The following is an 18,673-nucleotide window of genomic DNA, read 5'->3' as shown; positions in this document are numbered from 1 at the left end:
CTGACAGCCTCAACACAGATTCAACTTTATGAACTTCATTATTGCATTACTGTGCTGCAACTTACGTTGTGTAAAGGTGATGATTTGCAAGTTAAAAAGCAGTAGCTTACTTTTCATTCAGCACTCTTTCCAATCTAGTATCAACCCCTCATACAGATGCACAGTTCGTATCTTTTTTTTCTTTATAGTTTTCAGTGGTTTTTTCAGTCAACAAACTTGGAAAAGCTGTATAAAGGTTAATGTTTCTATGATGATAAAAGGTGATATACACTAAAATGACAAAAGACAAGGAAAATATTTGATTCTTATATTTTTTTTTAAGAAAAAGAAACTTTCCTCTACATAACATTTAAAATGTATCCAGTTTAATTTTTAGGAGATGAATATGTACACTTTTAATTTCATCATTTACCTCAGGCAGTGAGCAATTACTGTATAATAGATTTACAAAGCAAATACTGACATAGTATTCTGTCAAGGCATGTTCCAGCATCAAAATAGGATTCAAAATACACAGGTACAATTTTGTCCCACATAAAATATGAGCTCATTGATCACTTTCATAATTATTTTAGAATATCCAAGAATCTGGAAAAAAAAAACATTAGTGTTCTCTTGTAGGTGACAATAGGAAATACAATCAGCAGTTCTCATAAATGCATTGAAAGGGAGTAGCAGCCAAAGAGAGAGAACTCAAAAAGCAGACATAAAAATATAGACTTCTTTAAAGGATTTACTCTTAGGGAACTGAATATTTTAAGGCATCTTAAAAACATGTAGTGTAATTTGGCAATTTCTGCCTGTGTCAACTCTGCATTTTTGTTTTGCTCTTGTGAAACAGTCACCCAGCCTCTACACGACGGCAATATGTGGTCTCTACTATCCTGAGATGTTTTCCTCTGCTTGAAGGCATCTGAGGACGTAGAGGATCACTTGATAGCAGAAAATATATTGGTCCTGTAAAAAAAAAAAAAAGAAGAGGGAAAATGTGTGAGAAAACATGTGAATCATAGAGATGTAGAGTTCAGAGTTCATTTATTATATTATTAAAGCAAACATTAAAAATCACCTCTGTCTGGACCATTCCCTGTCTCTGAAGTCTCATGTTCCTTACGACATCTGAAATATCAAACTACAAAAAAAAAGAAAAGTTAATTAGACAAATAAGATTAGAAGATTCCTTATTAATAAACTGCAAGTTAAACAAGATAAAGACTGTAAAACTTACATCAGCATCTTTACTGATGAGACCCAGAACCACATCTATACAGATGAGGGTTCCCGAACGACCGATGCCTGCACTGCAGTGTGTGATTATCGGCCCCGACTGATGAATGTGCCTCATGTAGGAAATGAACGTGAGCAGCTGCTCGGGTTGTGAGGGCGTTCCGTGGTCGGGCCATCCCGTGTAGTTCAGGTGAGTTACACGCTGGATTTCATTGGTCTGAGGGGGGAATGTGAACATTAAAAAGGTGTATACATGTTTAAATTACTCTAAAAAAAAAAAATTAGAAATCTATAAATAAATGTACCTGCACATCTTTGACCTCAATGAGTCGGATGACAAAGTTGTCCAGATATTGGTCTTTGATCAGCATGATCTGTAACCTGTCGTCCACCATCTCTGCTGTCCTTGGTGTGTCTGGCCAGTACCGCTGACATTTCACTTTGCCGCCCTCGACTTCCTGGGTCATCATGGCGATCACGTTAGACTTCTGCTCCCACACCATTTGCCAAAAGTCACCCAGAGTGGTGGGTAAGGGTCCCTGGCAGGCAATGTACATGAAGTTCTCATCCTTCACCGGCATGTTGATGAAGTTGGCGTTGATGTAGCCCCCATCTTTGCCCAGCATAACTCGAGTTGTGTCAACTACAAGAGACGTGCATTAAAATCATATTTCAAACGAACATTTTAAGTACCCAGCTTTGGATTTAGTGAATTTTGCCTTGAAAAGCCTTCAGGTTTCTTATTATGATACAAATATAGATGAACACATTTGCAACTTTTCTTACAGGGGACGATGTTCTTGTAGCGATTCTTCTTCTTGTTCTCCTTCGTCTGACCTATTAAACAGTCGTCCAGCGGCTGGAGATTTTGAAGATTCTGTCAGGGAAGAAAAACAGATGGTCATTAAAATCAAATGAATTATAATCAATTCACGTGCATCGAAATTCAAAGTAGACTCTTACTTCAAACTCCTGCAGTGGGACTTTCTGCTCCAGAAGCCCCCTCATCATGCGCACCACAGTGTTGAGCTTTGGTCCTGTGTACTGGCCATCGGGGACAACTTTGACGAGGGGCAAAGAGGTCAGCTCGTCCTCTGTGATGATTGGCCCGTCTGGGGGAATAAAAAAAAAATTACAAAAATAATATGAAATTTAACACATACCACATATATTTACTAAACCCAAACCTATAAATACTGGCTTTAGATGATAAAGAGGAGCTGGTCTGTATATTAACCATGGAATAACTGATTATTTACAGTTTATTTTGACTCCATCCTCACTGCTCTCACTAACAAATTAAATGTTTCAAGTCTAGATTTAATCTGTTGCTCTCCCTCTCACATGTCATATTAATTTCCCTTGAAGAATAATCAAATTTCAAATACTTACCAGCTCTTGATTTAGAGTTCATGTTCTCTATAGGCAATTCATCACTTCCCCATGTGATTTCATCTTCCTCTGGCTGTCCAGCGCTCATTTGCAGATAGCTGTCAATTTGAAAACATACACAGTCAATAGATGTGAATATATTCATAACCCCAAATGTGATAGCAGTACATCTAAAACATAAAATCTTACTTTTCACTCCTTGGATCATCGACACTCTCCTCTTGCCATTCCACTTTTCGGGAACTCTATTATGTAAAAACCATTAACAAAACATTTTTAAAAATCTGATATAATCAGTATGAAGTTTTCAGACTCTGGTGGGTGTGATTTGTACCTCAGGGGAGTCTTCAGGTAAAGAAGAGCCATCACAGTCTGTGTCCTCAGAAAATTCTGCGCTTTTCTGCTCTAGTGGACCATCTTCATAGTCTGTTTAGCAAAGAAATGCATTCTAGTTTGTAAAATGTATTTATTTCATTCACTAATTAGTTCATTTTGTTAATACAATTACAATTACACAACATTCAATAATTTATTTAGCTGAGATTTTCAGTACATTTTTCAGCCTGTACTCTATGCTCTACCTATTGGTGGTATGGGAGGCATCCCTGCACTCAGCTCATTTTGGGGAGTACACAGCTTTGTCTTCACTCCACTGTCCTCACTCAGCTCTGAAAGCAACAGGGTAGAGAGAGTATATAGAGCTTTATAAATTATTCAAATGGGAAAAGGCATTTACCTGTCAAAAGTTTTCTAAAAACGTATATTCTATGTCGCCGCTTGTACCTGTGTTTCCATTGCACTTGTCAGAGTTGATGGGTAGATAGGCGAGGTAAGTGTTTGGGTTCTGGTCTGGCGGTCTGGACACTACGAGATGTACCAGGCCTTTAGCTTTACGGATGGTGGTGACAGCTTTGGTGTGGGACACACCTGTCATTAGTTCTTCATTCACCTACAAGAAAAAGACAGATGGTCATAGTTAAAACCTTTAAGAGAGGGCTGAACATGCAGAGATTTTATTACAATTTACAATATTTAGGCATATTCACCATTCATCATTTTTAGTACAAAAAGCATACACATGTAAAAATACAAGAACAGGCTTTCTCTATCTGAGCTAATAAGTTCATGGTGTGGGCAGAGACAGCACATAGCAGACATTTTAACAAGGATAATATCTATTAAATCTTGTTTAATATTAGTACATTCATTAATATGGCCTTAAATTCTGAGCAGTGAATGTCAAACAGCACTCACTTTCAGCAGCCTGTCTCCCACTTGCAGCTTGCCTGAGGACTCTGCTATTCCTCCTGGTGTGATGGATTTCACAAAGATCCCCCTTTCCCCTCCGATCACAGAGAAACCCAGACCTCCGGACTGCGGCTTCTGCAGATCCAGCTTCATAATCTCCTCCTGCATATTCGACAAACAAACACGTGATCTCCTTTAATTCATGATTCACTGAACTGAGCGACACATACTAGCAGATTATGGTAGTAGTGGGAGTTTTTGATGATAATGATGACAATATTAATGTGATAAGAATATTTATCTACATGTATTTATCTTTGCCATTAACAGTATAGCTGCTATTCCTTTGCCACTTGCCAGGCTTTTGCTTGGAGTTGTGTACAGAAATAACAATAAATGCGACAGAAGAAGAAGTTTCAATTTAAGCATGTCAGCAGAATATGGTACACAAGGAATATACATTAAGATAAACCTAAACTTACCTCTAAAGGACAAAGTGCTGCGAGACTCTCTGATTCTCTTGGATCTTCCCCTTTAAGAAACCCTTAAACAGAAAACAGTGTTGGAATTATATGCAAAATAAAAGACTCAATCAAAATGTCACAGGTGGCACTTTTATGGGGTGAAACATACCATTCATACTGGATGAAACCTTGGGGTTAATGTTGTTGTTGAGAAAAGATACACTTTTCTGCCCAGGAAAAACAGGCTTTCCATCCCTTTGAGCCAGAGGAAAAAAAGAAGAAGAAAAAAACGGTTAATGAAATTATACAGTATCTTCAGCTAAAAATAACCTTCTCTAATGCTATTAAGATGAAAAATCAACACTGACTCAGCATGAAAAATTCCATTCAGGCAACATGTGTCACTCTTTGTTAGTGCAGACTACCTCGTGGCCTTGAGCGTGAGGTTGTCGAGGGAGAGCTCCAACAGCCTCGTGTTCTCACTCAGAGTCAGGTCCTGGGTGGGAGCGCCGTTGATGTAGTGGATTAAATCGAGTGGTCTCAGGCTGCCTTCCTCGAAGGCCAAAGTGCCTGGCAGGATGTCTCTCACAAACAAGACTCCGTACACACTGTCACTACCACCGTCCAGTACCAAACCTGCCGAATGAAAACGGAGCACAACAATTCACATGTGATTTTGAGCGCTAAATCCTAACGCAACATCTGGAAAGGTCTGCAAGGCTAACAAACATATGGTGCCTTAATTTCACACACGCCAGAGAGGTTTTATCATGTGACAAGGGCTGTTTCTCACCCAGTGGCTCTTGGTTGCCCTTGAAACAAATGTCAGGCAGCAAGTGGGCTTCAATGGGGGGCTTGGGAGCCTCCAGGACCCTCCCCACCACCAAGTCAACTACCCGAGGGGCAGCACGCACAAGATTGACCACTTCAGTGTGGCCCATATTGCTCACATCTGTGTTGTTCACCTGTGAATAGAAGATAAAGAATTTTAACGTGTAGTTGAACATTTTGGGAAACAGATTTTTTTGCTTTGTTGCTAAATATGGAGCTAGTGATTAGCTTAGTCGTGATAAGGGATTAGGGATGAATTCGTACCATAATCATTCTGTCACCCGGCCTGAGCCTTCCATCTCCTTTGGCTGGGTCCTGGACAATGTCATGGATGTAACACCCATGATCATTACCTTTGGTGAGGGTGAAGCCCAAGCTGCCTTTTTCTGACTTCACCAAGGAGACCTTTAGCTCAACTTCCTAACAACAGAGAGGAATCTGAGTTAATGGAATAAATATTGGTCTAAATAAACCTTTAAAATGTACATGGACATAGTTGGAGTTGAAGCCTTTTCTTGGGAACTTTTAGATCACATCCCAAGAGCTTCTGTTACTCAGTCCTTACCGGGACAAACTCCTCTATGTCCTGTCCATTACCGGACACGGTGAGGTTTAAGGGCAGAGGCAGTGGAGGAGGCAGTGGATCTGGGCTTGGGGCAGAAGGGGAGGACACCATAGGCAGGGGGGATGACTCCAGATCAGCAGTCACAGGGGATGAAAGATGCCTGTCAAAACAACCACAAAGACAATTTTATATGAGATATCAGAAAACATAATTAATTCAGATGGTATGACCATTGTTTAGAAACTGACCTCTTGCTGAGGTCTGATCTCGTCATTGACAGGTTTGGGGAGTAGAAGGCTGAGTGCATGGTGTCATCCAGTTGACCAGTGCTGTCGTAGTGTCCCAGTCCCAGGTTGCTGCTGGGGGTCTGGTAGACACTCCGCTCCCACATTTGCCTGCTGTTCTCCAGGGTGTTCGGGCTGAAAGCTTCCTCCACCTCCTCATCCCCATCTGTGCTGTCACTGTAGCTGTTCTGTCTGCCGGGGGTTTTGTGCAGCAGCCTCTCCAGGGCATCCTCCACAGGGCCCTGATTCTTCTTGGCCTGTAGAGCCGGAGGAGAGGTTGCCCTGCCTATGCTCAGGCTGGGCTCTGCCTGGGTCAACGGCTCCTTTCGGGGTGACAGCATGGGTGTCTGAGAAGGAATAAATTACATTTAAATTACGTTTAAAGCAAGTAGTGTTGCTTGAAAGTTCCACATAGTAGTAAGGGACGAAAAATATAATAATTTAGTGACTCACCAAAGCTGAAGTATCCATCTCAGGAAGAATACCGTGTTCAGGTCTACAGAGCAGCAAAGTCACCTCCTGACCTGTTCCTCGCAAGGCTGAAATCACCTCCTATGTGCGCACAGGGTATGAGACACACACAATTCCAAATAAATTATGGTATCAAACAACTTTATTTCCATTTATATCAAGCTGTGACGCAGAAGAAAGAAACGGCTTGCATACATGTTGCGAGAGTCCTTTGAGGGGTGTTTGATTGACACGCAGGATGACGTCACCCACGTTAATGCGACCGCTCTCTGCAGCTGGTTGACCAGGAAACAGCTTTTTAACCCGCACCATGCTGGTGCCAGGAGATTCGTCAGGGATGCTCTCCTCTCGACTAAAACTGAAGCCCAGCCCTGACGTGTTCTTCAGCAGACACACCTCAAACACATTATCTGTGGGGGACAACGACACAACATTGGAGTGTGGGATAGGTGTAAGTGCCACTTAACCCTGCACAGAATAAGACAAATGGTAGGAGGGATAAAAATACACTTCTAAAAGTTATATGTAACTATACAGAGAGGCTGCTGCATAGGAGGCAGATCAGCACCTGTTTGAGCTACTAAACTAGATTTTGATGTCAGATAGTATATCATCTCCTGTAGAATGAGTGATTCGCTACAAGACAAAAATATAATGAATATACTGAAAAAGTCCCACTATTTTCCTTCTCTTACTTTGTGGCATTAAGAAGTTTCCTGCAGGATACACGTTTCCTTAATTATCAAACAAATCAAAAGCTATTTACATGCAATAGTAGCTTGTAAATGTCAACTTCAACATACCCTTGTGACACAAGACAACAAGGATGAATAGATCATTCTTTCTAAAGAAACAGGGATGGTCCAACACCCATTACTAATAATACTTGTGGTGTTTCAGGAAAAATAAATCTCTCAGTGTGGGATCAACAAAATTCCACTGACATTAAGTGGAAGCAACCACTCACTGAATAAAATGTGCATTCACAACCATACCTCAACTACACCAGCCACAAAACGACACTTTTGCACTATTTACTACAGACACAAACACATTTTCAAATATTGATAGACTAACTGAAAGGAAGAGGCAGATACTAGTAAATGCTGTGGCCACTCATCATTAACAAACCAAAAATGACCAGTTCTAGGAAAGCAGACCAGATACTGAGCTCTAAATAGGCAGCAGTGTGCTGCTAATGGGTTGTGCACACATGCTCATTTTCTTTCAAATGAAATTAAAAACAGTAAGTTACTTTGTTCACAAAGAACAAAGAGTCTTAGTGTAACATTGTTAGAGAATATAGAGTTAGATAATCAGTGTTTTACTGCTTACTTTTCATTACCATCCTTGTGGACTTTATACAGGACTAGATGGACTGATGTGTACCATTTTGTCACCTCACCTTGTGTAACAAAGCTGTACTCTGATTTTTGTTTGACCTCGCGTGGCAGCTCTTTGCTCTTGGTCTGGTCTCGGTTGCTGCCAGCACACGGCGGGGTGCACTGAGGTGTGAGGGGAGCATGGACACTGTCTGCAGGCGGATGACCCTTCTCAAGCAACAAGTGCACTGTCTGAGAGGGGAAATGATTTTACTTAAGTGTTACTACCCAGCTGGTGGCAACTGAACAGCTTGTCAGCAAGGCGCTCGTGGTAAATGTCATGACTCACCTGTCCCGTGTCTCTGAGCACCTCCACTGCTTGCTGATGAGTGGCCCCCTCCAGACTTTTTCCATTGACGGCCACCACACGGTCACCTGAGCATAGGACAGACACGGTGGTTAAGACACAAAGAGTCTAAACCGATGAAGACAAACTTGTTTGTTCCATTAATTCAAAATCTAATTTTAGTGTATTATCATTAATTATTTGTAGCATCAGTGTCAAGGCTCTTACCTTTCTGTATCCTTCCATCGAGCTCAGCTGCACCTTTTGGTATGATGGCTTTGACGTAGATGCCTCCATGTCTAACGGTTGTGTTGACTCCCCCCTAAGAAATGAACACAACTCTTAGTCTAGTTGACCGAAGCGAAAACAGTTTGACGCATTTTCTATGGGAGTTGATGGGAGGTGTGGATTTTTTTTTTTCATTTGCTAAATGATAAATGCTTTGGCTTTACTGTAGGTTCAGGAGTAGAGTTTTGGTTTATTAGGTACATTATGATATAAAGAAAATATCAACCAAACTTCATGAGAAGTATTTGAAAGCATCTTTCCCAGATGCCGTTAATATTGTAGTTTGGTGACATATGTTTTATCTTCCCGTAGACCAGGGTTTAGTTAAATTCCGATATGTCTGTGTGAGCAGTGCACTTTAACTGACTCAGATTTATGTAGCGTAGGTGTCGACACACCTTTATGTGTATCAAAAACATGTTATCTGCTGCTTCATGACCCATTCCAGCAGAAAGAAGTCAGGCATGTTTACTTTTTCACCAGTTCATTTTGCCAGACCACCTGCCACTTTAAGAGGACAAGATCGTATCTTTCATTCAAGTGTGACAAAAGTGTCTCAATGGCTCAAAACATGGTAAAAAATGTTTCATTCTTTTACTAAAAGTTCTTCCTTAGTGTGACTTTGCAATGACACTACTTACTTGTTGATGACCGATATGGTCAATTCCATTGTGCTTTGGTTAATTTTATAATAAATATTAATATTATTAATATTCCAAATGCAACAGTTAAACAAAGCATTTATCATTTCATGATTATGATTTTCTTGAAAATGAAAAAAGTAAATCTTCCACTGTGATGTTATTAACAAGATTACTGAGATTAGATCTGAATGATCAGAGACAATGTGAATTTCTATTCAGTCTATTTAATTATGATAGTCTTGATGAAGAGTTTAATGAAGGTGAATGTCAGTGTTTGTATTGCCCAATGCGACATACCACTGAATCAGTTATTATTCCGAACACAAATATTTGACAGCAATCCTGGTCTGAAGACACACAGTGATTTGTTATTGAGTGTTATTGTGTCTGTGGAGTAAATGATCCCATGCCAATCAATAAGGTGTTGAAAATCCATTAAAAAGAAATGATATTAGTGGAAACTCCACTAAATCTCTCGAGAGTCAGTGGCAGCCATAAGAAAACTCACTAACTGGTCCTGTTTAACCTGTTTATGGTCTGAACTGTAAAGATACATTGGGAGTTTATTTTTTTTAATCCTTATTGATTAAGAACACAAAGTTAGGATGCAAAATTAGTTTGAGAGAGCTTATAGATCTGACTACACACCGCGTTATGAAAGCAAACCAGACCAAGCCACATATAAAAACACACACAGACAACAGTGAAAAAATGAAGGGGAAAGGGGGGAAAACAAAGAGAGGGTGAAAACCTTGCCGAACAGTACCGTGACACTTATGCCCAGGCTGCTGTCTTTTTTGGACAGCTCAATGTCAAATAGTTCTCCTGGACAAAGACTATTGACCCCTGGGGCATTACCATTTAAATTTTCCATGATGTATTCCTGCAAACAGAGAACAGGGTATTAAGTTGAATTATCACAAGCTGGAACATGCAGAAAGAAACAGGGATCGAGGAGGGGTGAGGAAGCTGAACTGGGTAATGCTGAGAAGAAATGAGCAGATGTACATTCAGGCAATGACATGCAGTGTTCAGGTAACAAACTGCCTTGCATTGACATTACAAATGCAATGACAGGCAAAGATTATATACAGCAGGCAGTTAGTTGTGCCAAGCATCTGACAGGTAATGTGTAATGCTTGTTTGTGGAAGAACCGTTTTTGTCCTACTCCATTAACAAAGGCTGATTTTTATTTGCTCCACCAGGATTAAAAAAAAACTTTTTGTGAGTTTTTAAATCATAAATGTCCTGAGCAGACAACTACTGTGTAGGATGATGTATAAAAGCAAAGAATCCATTTGCACCAGTGAATTGATCACACAGGCCACACCTTTTTAACCTTGAGTTTCTCTTGACTACTGGAATAGGTCTCCTCATCCATGTCCGAATCCCCCCAGTCAGAATGCTCAGAGACTTTGGGAGCCTCTAACACTTTAGCTTTTCTGGTTTTGGGTGGCAGAGCCGGTGGCATAGGATCCAAAGTTATGTTAGCTTCTGGTCTATGATGTTGGGCACTGGTTGCAGCTGTGGCAGCAACTGTAGCTCTTTCTAGGCACTGCTGAACTCCATTAACAGGGGGTTGGCTGATTTTAGTGACACTGTTTGTCCTGGAGTCCTGAGAATTGAGGCTGGTGTGCTGGTGGACTGGGGAAGAGGCAGCTGACGGTGTGACAGCACTGTGGAGAGGAGGGGTGGGGCTTCCTGTTCCTGCATGCTCCTCTGACGAGGTATCAAAGTCTAGTTCTCGTCTCTGGCCAGAATTAAGTGCCTTCAATGAAGATTTGGGCTGGTAGGGGACAAAGCCTGAAGAAGAGTCTGTCAAAACCAAGACCAAGAACAGGGATATTAGTCTACAGGTCTAGAAGTAAGAGAAAACACAAGCGAAAAACATGAATTTTACAGTCCACTCATGTTCCTGCTTTTACCTTTGTAGAGCCTCTCTTTGGGCTGTGACACAACCAGAGTAATGTCATCCGGAGCATTTTGAAGGATATCAATTGTGGTGGCGTGAGAGAGCCCCTCCAGGTTTACATCATTCACAGAGATCAGCCGGTCACCTGCATCAACATCACAACTGTCACTCACATGGAAGGCAAACAGGTGTGGCAAAACAGGAAAAAAAATATAAAAGCAGACCATAAAAGAAACAATCATCTACCAATTCAGGAGAAAGAGGGCAGCAAAATACAGGCCTACCAGGTTTGAGACAGCCGTTGACATCAGCAGGACCCCCAGGAGTGATGGAGCTAATGATGGTACCGAGATCCATACGACCAGAGTTCTCACCTCCCACAACCTGGAACCCTAAAGAGCACACACAAGCACAAACAGATGTAAACAACCAAGTACACAAACTAAAACACAAAACATCAGGGGAATGCAAATGCCTTCACTGCAATTTTATAATATTTGTCAACTCTGGCAGCAGAGACAGCAGGAAATTGACTTTAATTTTAAGAAAATGCATATACACTCTTACCCAGGCCATATTTCACATCTTTCTTCAGGTTTACAGTTGTGATTTCTCTCTCTGGAGATGGTAAGGCATTGAGTTTTTTCTTCAGTGAATCTGTGCAATGCAAAGACACATGGCCTTTCTTATGTTTACTGGAACATACCATAAATGAATTGCATAAACTCTGTTATTTCTGACTGATGCATATTGTAGTGAAATTTTGGCAAATGAATTTCACAGGGAATATACAGTAGGCCACTCCGACAGGATTAGTATATCTACACTGTAATTATTAATCAGCTAAAGCAGGCATAGTGTGGCTGACAGGCTTCTACTTTAGCACTGTTGGCTAATGGGCCTGAAAAGACGGGCTAAGCTAGGATGAAAGGGAAGGTCATGAGTTCAGTGCCAAGCATGAAGCTATTAAATGGTGGGACCAGAGCCAAGATTCAGTTCCACAGGCAGGCAGCAGTGAGAGGACAGAGACTCAATTCTGCATTATATAACTGTGATTTAGGACTTTTTTTTTTTTTTTTGCGGGGGTTTGCATATCCGTACTTGGCTGTGGTCATGGTCAACATATGGTTTAACAGATTGACAGGGAGGATTAAGAACGTTATAAAATGAATGATGGTGGAGAGTGGTGGGATATTTCCTGCATTTTGACATTATACTTTATACAAATCATGGACATCCAGAGTTAATGTATCTGGGGAAATGAGAGGCAGAAATTTCAATACCTACCATTAACAGAGGCTGGAGTTGAAGGTGCGCCAGAGGAGCTGTGCATACTGACCCCTGAAAAGAACACAAGAGCTCAGCGAGGCTGTGCTTCGGCTTTTGTGCGTTACACAGAAAAATGAGAACTGCATGTCTGTTTTTCTGCCAATATGTAGGCAATAATATAGGAAAATATCCATAGAATTACATGTATCGCCATCAATAATTGAAACATGCAGAAGAGACCATTTTCTGTGAATACTAGCATATTGGGTGAGTGTTTATTGCAGTTATTGGAATGTTCTCCCCTTTCTCAGTGAACGAAACTGGTGCTACGTCCAACTGCTTTTCTCCTGTGATTCAATGAAGATTAAACACATGTTGATTCAAATCTACTCTGCATGCCTAGTGTTAAAAGGCTCTTTTGTTTAAGGGCAAACTACATTAAAAAGTTGTGATTTTCTGGTTTCCACTATAAATAATGCAGGTCAGCCACTGCAGCAATAAGAGTACAAGTAAAAATAACACAATACCAAATATTCAAAGTATTGCATGTAAAATATGCCACCTGTTTTTCCTACTTACTGTTGACCTTCCACAGTGCAGCCAGAACATCATCTACTGAGGTTGTCTTGTTACAGATCTTACTCTTGCTTGCTTTTAGATTATACTTCATTTGATAAACATTGTCATCACACTTATATGATTTGCTAGTGTTAGTAAGAATGGTGCTTATGACCAACAGTTGGCTTGGAGCCTGTTTAAGTCTTTATACATACAGGTGCAGCTGCTGAAGTCTATATAAGGTGAACAGCGTTTGACTCTCTAATTTTCTGAATTCTTTTGTTATCTAATGGCAGAGGTCCGGGGGCGCACAGTATGACGGCTGGTGAAATATGATATGTTATTGACTGCTCTTGAGTCTCTACCAGAACTATCATTACATACAACAGATTTATGTTTCAGTTGGGAACATAACACTATGCTTCACCAGTAAAAGAAAACAAAAACATCATTCTACATGGTTCAGCATCCTTACCTACTACATAAGCTTGGCCAGTGTCCTCTATGGAAGAAGAGTCGGACTCTTTCTTGGACCTGCTGAGGCTCCAGACTGGGCTGCTGTGAGACACAGTGCCAAACGACCTGAGAAACAGAAGGCGAGCAAGAGAATAAGAATAAGATTTCCTCAATGACCAGGAGCGACTGAATGTAAAAAAAGATGTGCTCTGCTGCATTAAACACTCTCTGTCAATCTGGGTTTTAATAAAGTCGAGGCCTGTTAGGTTTTTATGTGCAGAGAATCCTACTCAACTTAAAATCCCACATGTTATCTGTGAAGCTGACACGAGGGGGAGCAACTGGCATAAAAACATGTTTGTTACTAATTAAAATAGGAGCACATACTGGTGGGCACAACCTTACAAAAACACAAACACTGACACAAGGGCACATTGGCACCCACACACACTCAGAACCCCAGAGGGTTAATTAGCGGCTGGAGGCAGAGTTCTCCATGTCTCTGTAGTGTTAAGGCAGAGCTATAGTCCCAGTAACAAGTCTTCACTTAGTAACCTGTCATGAAGTGAGCTTGGAGACTCTGACACCGAGGACTTTACAGAGGGACAACTAATAAGCACAAGATCCCAGTGCCTCAATTGAGCTTGAAATAAGATCTTAAAGGACTAATTAAAGGTATAAAAATTCATAAGTTTAGTGAAGTTCCTGCATAGTTTGATGGATGGGAAAGTAGTAATGTCTAACATTTACAACAAGCACTTTAATTTTATTCAGTACAACATATACTAGTTTATTTGGGAACCAACATGTCCGTGCTTTTAACATTTCACTTCTCTCTACTCACTTGTCCTGTTGGTGTGACAGAGAGTCTGTGTCTGAGCTGGCTCGCTGGTGTTGCTGGAAGTGAGAGGCCACTTGGTTGGGCTGTGGCTGACTCAGTCCACTGTGCAACTGGCCGTGATGTGACTCTGCCACTCGGTGCTCTGGAGACTCTGGTGTCTGTCCAAGGTTGTGGTGGGAGCGGCTCATTATACGGGGATTGGAAAGAACCGTGGAGGCCACTGGATTGAAACCTGGAAAGTGAAGCTCGTCTTGGACTAATATTGGGCCAGACGGTGCCTTGTTGAGGGCCACCTCAGAGTACGAGATCCTCTTCAGGTGGTCTGGGTTGGAGCGTGTCGATAAGCTGGGGACCAGGCTGCCTGAGCTCACTGTCCTGCCAGCTGCGTCTCCACTCCGAGGGTCAAGAGAATACTGTAGAATGCTCAGGGGGCAGTTTTCTGATTATAAGGAAGGACATGCAAAACAGAAAATTACTGAATTGTTAATAATAAGTCATAGTGAATTTACTAATATAGCAAAATGAGATGAAATTGAAAAATAGTAAAAGCAGGGACATTCCACAGAGCTGTTGATCCGTGTCATTAAAAGCCCTCAGCAGTCTGAAGTAACTGTTGTCTACATGGAACATCAGGTACTGTCCTCAGCACAGCAAAGTAAATATCCATGTTAATCATCATAGCTAATAGTCTGGCCAGTCTTCTTGGCAGTTATCAACTTATAAACCTTGTAATGACTTTGTGTCAGCAATCTGGTGGGAGTTCAGACCTTGATGTGAACCAAGTAGATCTAAGGTTCAGCCAAGTAAAACAAATCAAACCAAGCACAACACACCATGAAAAAGACAAACCATCAGTTTAATATCAGCCACAAATGTTTGAGAAATAAACAGAGATTTTAAAGGCAGGAAATTAGAGGGCTTTAGCTTTTATCTGGAGACAATGTGCAGGATAGCTGACACATGCAGCTGACATCCTGAGGAGCTTTGCCTTTTTCTGGACATGTCAGTCGATGTGAAACATTTTTATGACATGTTAACATTTCTCTCAGGCGATATGAAATGTAACTTCTTGTAGGCCAAATATTCACATCTGTCTGGTGCCTCAGGTCATTTTATGTGAACTCCACCCACACAGACATGCATGCCTGCTCACTTCTCTCCTACCTAGGTCCTGCAGCTCCTGGTTGTTTTGGCGGGCCTTCATCTGCAGGTGGAATTTGTGCTGATCAGAGCAGAGCTGTAGCAGATACTGACACGTCTTGTTGCTGTCTGTCTGAAACAGGTGCTTGATCCCATCTGATGTGTTCTGAAGGCAAATCTTCTTTTTCTTCAGGGTGAAAAATTAAACATTTAAGTGAAAGTGAATAGTGAATTGAGTGGCACGATTTTATTTCTGATAATAAAGAGACTTTACCTACCGTAAAGGAAATCTTTTTTGTCTCCCTCCAGGGGAACCTTAGCACCGGGGTACGATTTCCATTAAGGACTTCAAAGATGAGCACCCCCTTGGAGTAGACACCCAGCATGATGCCTGTCTGAGACCTCTTCTCAGGAAGCACCCGATGGAAATGAACTCCATACTCTGTCAGCCTCTGGCTCACCTTTAGGAAAACCAAGACAGGGAATGTTACATTCTCAAAAACACACAGTGCTGAGATAGAGGGCCGGGATGCTAATGTGTATGAGAGAGATTAAAATAGAATACTTAAGCTTTTCATGCAGAAAAGAGGCCTTTCAGTGGATAAGTTATCCAATATGAAAGCACAGATTTTTATCTAATCACATACAATATTATTCAGTGGTGTTCAGTGGCATGAAGCAAATACAGCTGCTTAAGTAGACTGTACACTTTAGTAGCACTGCAAGAAAGATAAATAAAGACAGAATAAAAAAGCAGGAGACAACTACTTCTGTTTGTAGTGGACACTGCTATCTTTACTTTTCCGTCAAAAATAAACAAGTGAACCCCTTCCTGAAACACCTGCCATTTGCACTTAAAACATTCATCATGTTTGTCACAAAATAAACAGTTCAGTTACAAATCACGACGAGATAAATGAGACGTGTTGCAATAAGTAAGTATTTTGAAACTTGCTCCATCTGTCTAAAACCATGACTCCTGTCTTGCTGACCTTGAGGAACTCAAACTCTGCCTCCGACTCAGACGCTCCGTAGTAGTTGCTGTGAAGTTTCGGCAGCTCTTCCTTGATGGTTGTCTGGTCTACCTTATCCAGGATGGACACTGGCAGGTAGTGCTCCAGTCTGAAATAGGTCTTTCCATGGAGCTAAAGGACAGAGGTTAACGGGATTATTTCTAAGATTACATTTAATTTAATGAGACAAATTCTTGACTTTAATTTATATAATGATAAAAAAAAATATATATATATAACTTCAGTGTAACAAGTGTTGTTAGCTGAATGATTATACACAGATGTATTATAGAAATTCTGTACCTCAGGTTGGTAGTCACTGAATTCAGCCTGCAGTGCCAGTGAAGCAAGTAGCATGGCATTTTCTGTGTCACAGCGCACCCTCTCCTCCAAGATATCCTTCCTCAGCTGTAGGTAGTACTGATGTTTGGTCATAGCATGCCTGTTATCCACAGAAAAAAGCAGGTTATTTTTTATAACAAATATGCCAACACCTGCTCTGTGACAATGAATTTGATGTGTCATTTAACGTTTCAAGCTAATTACCAACGCAGATACGCACTGTATGAGGTTGACATCATCAAGGAAGAATTTGATGCGTAAGAAAAGGTTAAAGGGCATGTCAGATTTCTTCTTCTTAGGATCCTCCTTCCATCCCTCTGGGGCCACTTTGGAAAGTTTGGCATCAGGGTCGACGAAGAAAAACTCGTTTTCTGTGTGTGATTTTGAGAAAGAAAGGGTGCAGGGTAGTTTTTAATGAGACATCAGGTGTAGAAAATGGAAACACCATGAATCTCTGAGTTTAAAACTAATCAAATCACATCTAATATGCTTCACTTGTAATCTCATGGTTGTATATACTTGACATTTAAGAAGGGAACATTTTTTCTAGAATAAATTTTGTTTTTCATTTCAATTTCAAAAATCTTTCATCAGCAACACTGGATTCCTAGACTGAAAGATTATCTGAGACTGACCTAACAAGGGATAAGGGTAAGTAAATAACACAAGTAAGAGCACACTCACATCTGCAATCATACAAGACTGAAGCATACAAGCACCTCAAACCACAGACATACACAGGTACAACATACTGTACCTCTGAGGTAAGCAAGGCCGAAGAGGTGGTGCTCCACAAGCCCAATGTGGGCAACCACCATATCGAGAACGTCTTTACACACTGCCTTGATGTCACAGCTCAGCTCCAGCTTTTGGCCATTCAGCAGCACCACACCCACCTTCCTCTGCACTTCCTCCACCTTACCACGTTTCTTGTGCGCAGAAAGGAAAAAGGAGGGAGTGATGAATTACAAATGGGAAATAAAGTAGATTCTGTGACAACACCCATGGATACATTGGCTCAAAAGCAACATAAATTTACATCCTCACCATTATTGAAGAGGGAACAGATAAGGGAACACAGGGTTCGCTGGCCATCTTCACAAACTCAGGCCCGTGGAAGTTCTGCCATTGGTGTAAAGATAAACAGTAATTGTCTTTTTGCCAAAATGTTAAGGGATCATTTTCAACCTAGGCTTTCTTTCCACATATTTTTGTAATGATGACAACTACTTGTATTTCATCACAACTCTAAACATTTACTTCCTTCACAGAGACACTCACTCTGCAGGTTCACAACAATTTCAATATCTGCTCTCGTCATGAAAATGCAATGACAATGGCTCATGTGATACTTTTACACACACACACGCACGCACGCACGCACGCACGCACGCACGCACGCACGCACGCACGCACGCACGCACGCACACACACACACACACACACACACGCACACACACACACACACACACTTCCTTGTTGGGTTTCTGCTGTGAGGTCTAATAACCAGCAGCAGGAAGAGCAACATTCCTTTGTTTAAGTTTGAAGACTTTCATTTTGCTAGCTGGAAACCCCGTCATTCAAATTTATATCACTTTAAAATCTACAATAAACACACTACAGCGAAATATGTCCAATCTGGAATATAACTGATATACAGTATTTGAGGTTCACTGCTACCATCAGCAGATTTGGTGCTATGTTTGCCCCTAGTTTTAACACATTCTCACAATTTGTGACAGTAGGTGGGATAAATCAGACCGTACCCAAAAAAATCCCACATGTCCCACAACCCCACATATTCATAATTACCATAGGGAGGCTGACATGAATTATGTTTTCCAGTCAGCAGTTTGTATTTACCAAACATCCAGTGAGCACAGCATCAACAACCTAGTTTCCAATGAGCTCATGGGAGTTCAAATTGTACACCCATCATCAAATATTGCAACATAAACAAGCTTCAAGCAATAGATAGTCAGGCCTTGGATGCAGGGTGCTCCCACTAACGAGTGTGTGTTGAAATGGTATCTTTTAGTCCCTTATGTGCGGTCTACAT

At 41.0% G+C, this 18,673-nt stretch overlaps 1 protein-coding gene across 5 annotated transcripts in view; it reads right to left on the bottom strand.

Annotated features, from left to right (window-relative positions):
• Positions 1 to 293: 293 nt before the first annotated feature.
• The window catches only part of ptpn13 (protein tyrosine phosphatase non-receptor type 13), a 44,396-nt gene continuing 26,016 nt past the window's right edge, over positions 294 to 18,673 (bottom strand). For 2 of the 5 annotated variants that reach the window (XM_056403473.1, XM_056403475.1), the window contains exons 11-49: positions 17,662 to 17,736; positions 17,372 to 17,543; positions 16,835 to 16,985; positions 16,576 to 16,714; positions 16,252 to 16,404; positions 15,538 to 15,720; positions 15,284 to 15,446; positions 14,123 to 14,558; positions 13,298 to 13,404; positions 12,283 to 12,336; positions 11,563 to 11,652; positions 11,280 to 11,387; positions 11,009 to 11,140; positions 10,414 to 10,898; positions 9,834 to 9,965; positions 8,379 to 8,472; positions 8,154 to 8,239; positions 7,888 to 8,056; positions 6,678 to 6,892; positions 6,465 to 6,563; positions 5,976 to 6,358; positions 5,728 to 5,887; positions 5,427 to 5,582; positions 5,125 to 5,296; positions 4,757 to 4,967; positions 4,501 to 4,586; positions 4,350 to 4,411; positions 3,874 to 4,029; positions 3,403 to 3,568; positions 3,201 to 3,287; positions 2,954 to 3,045; positions 2,809 to 2,864; positions 2,620 to 2,717; positions 2,191 to 2,339; positions 2,014 to 2,104; positions 1,533 to 1,870; positions 1,229 to 1,444; positions 1,070 to 1,132; positions 294 to 957 (exon numbers count right to left, since the gene is read on the bottom strand). In XM_056403473.1, the coding sequence (XP_056259448.1) occupies positions 880 to 957; positions 1,070 to 1,132; positions 1,229 to 1,444; positions 1,533 to 1,870; positions 2,014 to 2,104; positions 2,191 to 2,339; positions 2,620 to 2,717; positions 2,809 to 2,864; positions 2,954 to 3,045; positions 3,201 to 3,287; positions 3,403 to 3,568; positions 3,874 to 4,029; positions 4,350 to 4,411; positions 4,501 to 4,586; positions 4,757 to 4,967; positions 5,125 to 5,296; positions 5,427 to 5,582; positions 5,728 to 5,887; positions 5,976 to 6,358; positions 6,465 to 6,563; positions 6,678 to 6,892; positions 7,888 to 8,056; positions 8,154 to 8,239; positions 8,379 to 8,472; positions 9,834 to 9,965; positions 10,414 to 10,898; positions 11,009 to 11,140; positions 11,280 to 11,387; positions 11,563 to 11,652; positions 12,283 to 12,336; positions 13,298 to 13,404; positions 14,123 to 14,558; positions 15,284 to 15,446; positions 15,538 to 15,720; positions 16,252 to 16,404; positions 16,576 to 16,714; positions 16,835 to 16,985; positions 17,372 to 17,543; positions 17,662 to 17,736 (6,063 nt within the window). In that variant the 3' untranslated portion in view covers positions 294 to 879. The remainder of the gene's footprint in view (positions 958 to 1,069; positions 1,133 to 1,228; positions 1,445 to 1,532; positions 1,871 to 2,013; positions 2,105 to 2,190; positions 2,340 to 2,619; positions 2,718 to 2,808; positions 2,865 to 2,953; positions 3,046 to 3,200; positions 3,288 to 3,402; positions 3,569 to 3,873; positions 4,030 to 4,349; positions 4,412 to 4,500; positions 4,587 to 4,756; positions 4,968 to 5,124; positions 5,297 to 5,426; positions 5,583 to 5,727; positions 5,888 to 5,975; positions 6,359 to 6,464; positions 6,564 to 6,677; positions 6,893 to 7,887; positions 8,057 to 8,153; positions 8,240 to 8,378; positions 8,473 to 9,833; positions 9,966 to 10,413; positions 10,899 to 11,008; positions 11,141 to 11,279; positions 11,388 to 11,562; positions 11,653 to 12,282; positions 12,337 to 13,297; positions 13,405 to 14,122; positions 14,559 to 15,283; positions 15,447 to 15,537; positions 15,721 to 16,251; positions 16,405 to 16,575; positions 16,715 to 16,834; positions 16,986 to 17,371; positions 17,544 to 17,661; positions 17,737 to 18,673) is intronic. The other 3 variants (XM_056403474.1, XM_056403477.1, XM_056403476.1) reach the window with 2 other exon arrangements.

The sequence above is a fragment of the Seriola aureovittata genome, chromosome 18 (assembly GCF_021018895.1).
Source record: "Seriola aureovittata isolate HTS-2021-v1 ecotype China chromosome 18, ASM2101889v1, whole genome shotgun sequence".
NCBI lineage: Eukaryota > Metazoa > Chordata > Actinopteri > Carangiformes > Carangidae > Seriola > Seriola aureovittata.
This window is presented reverse-complemented; position numbering and strand designations above follow the sequence as displayed.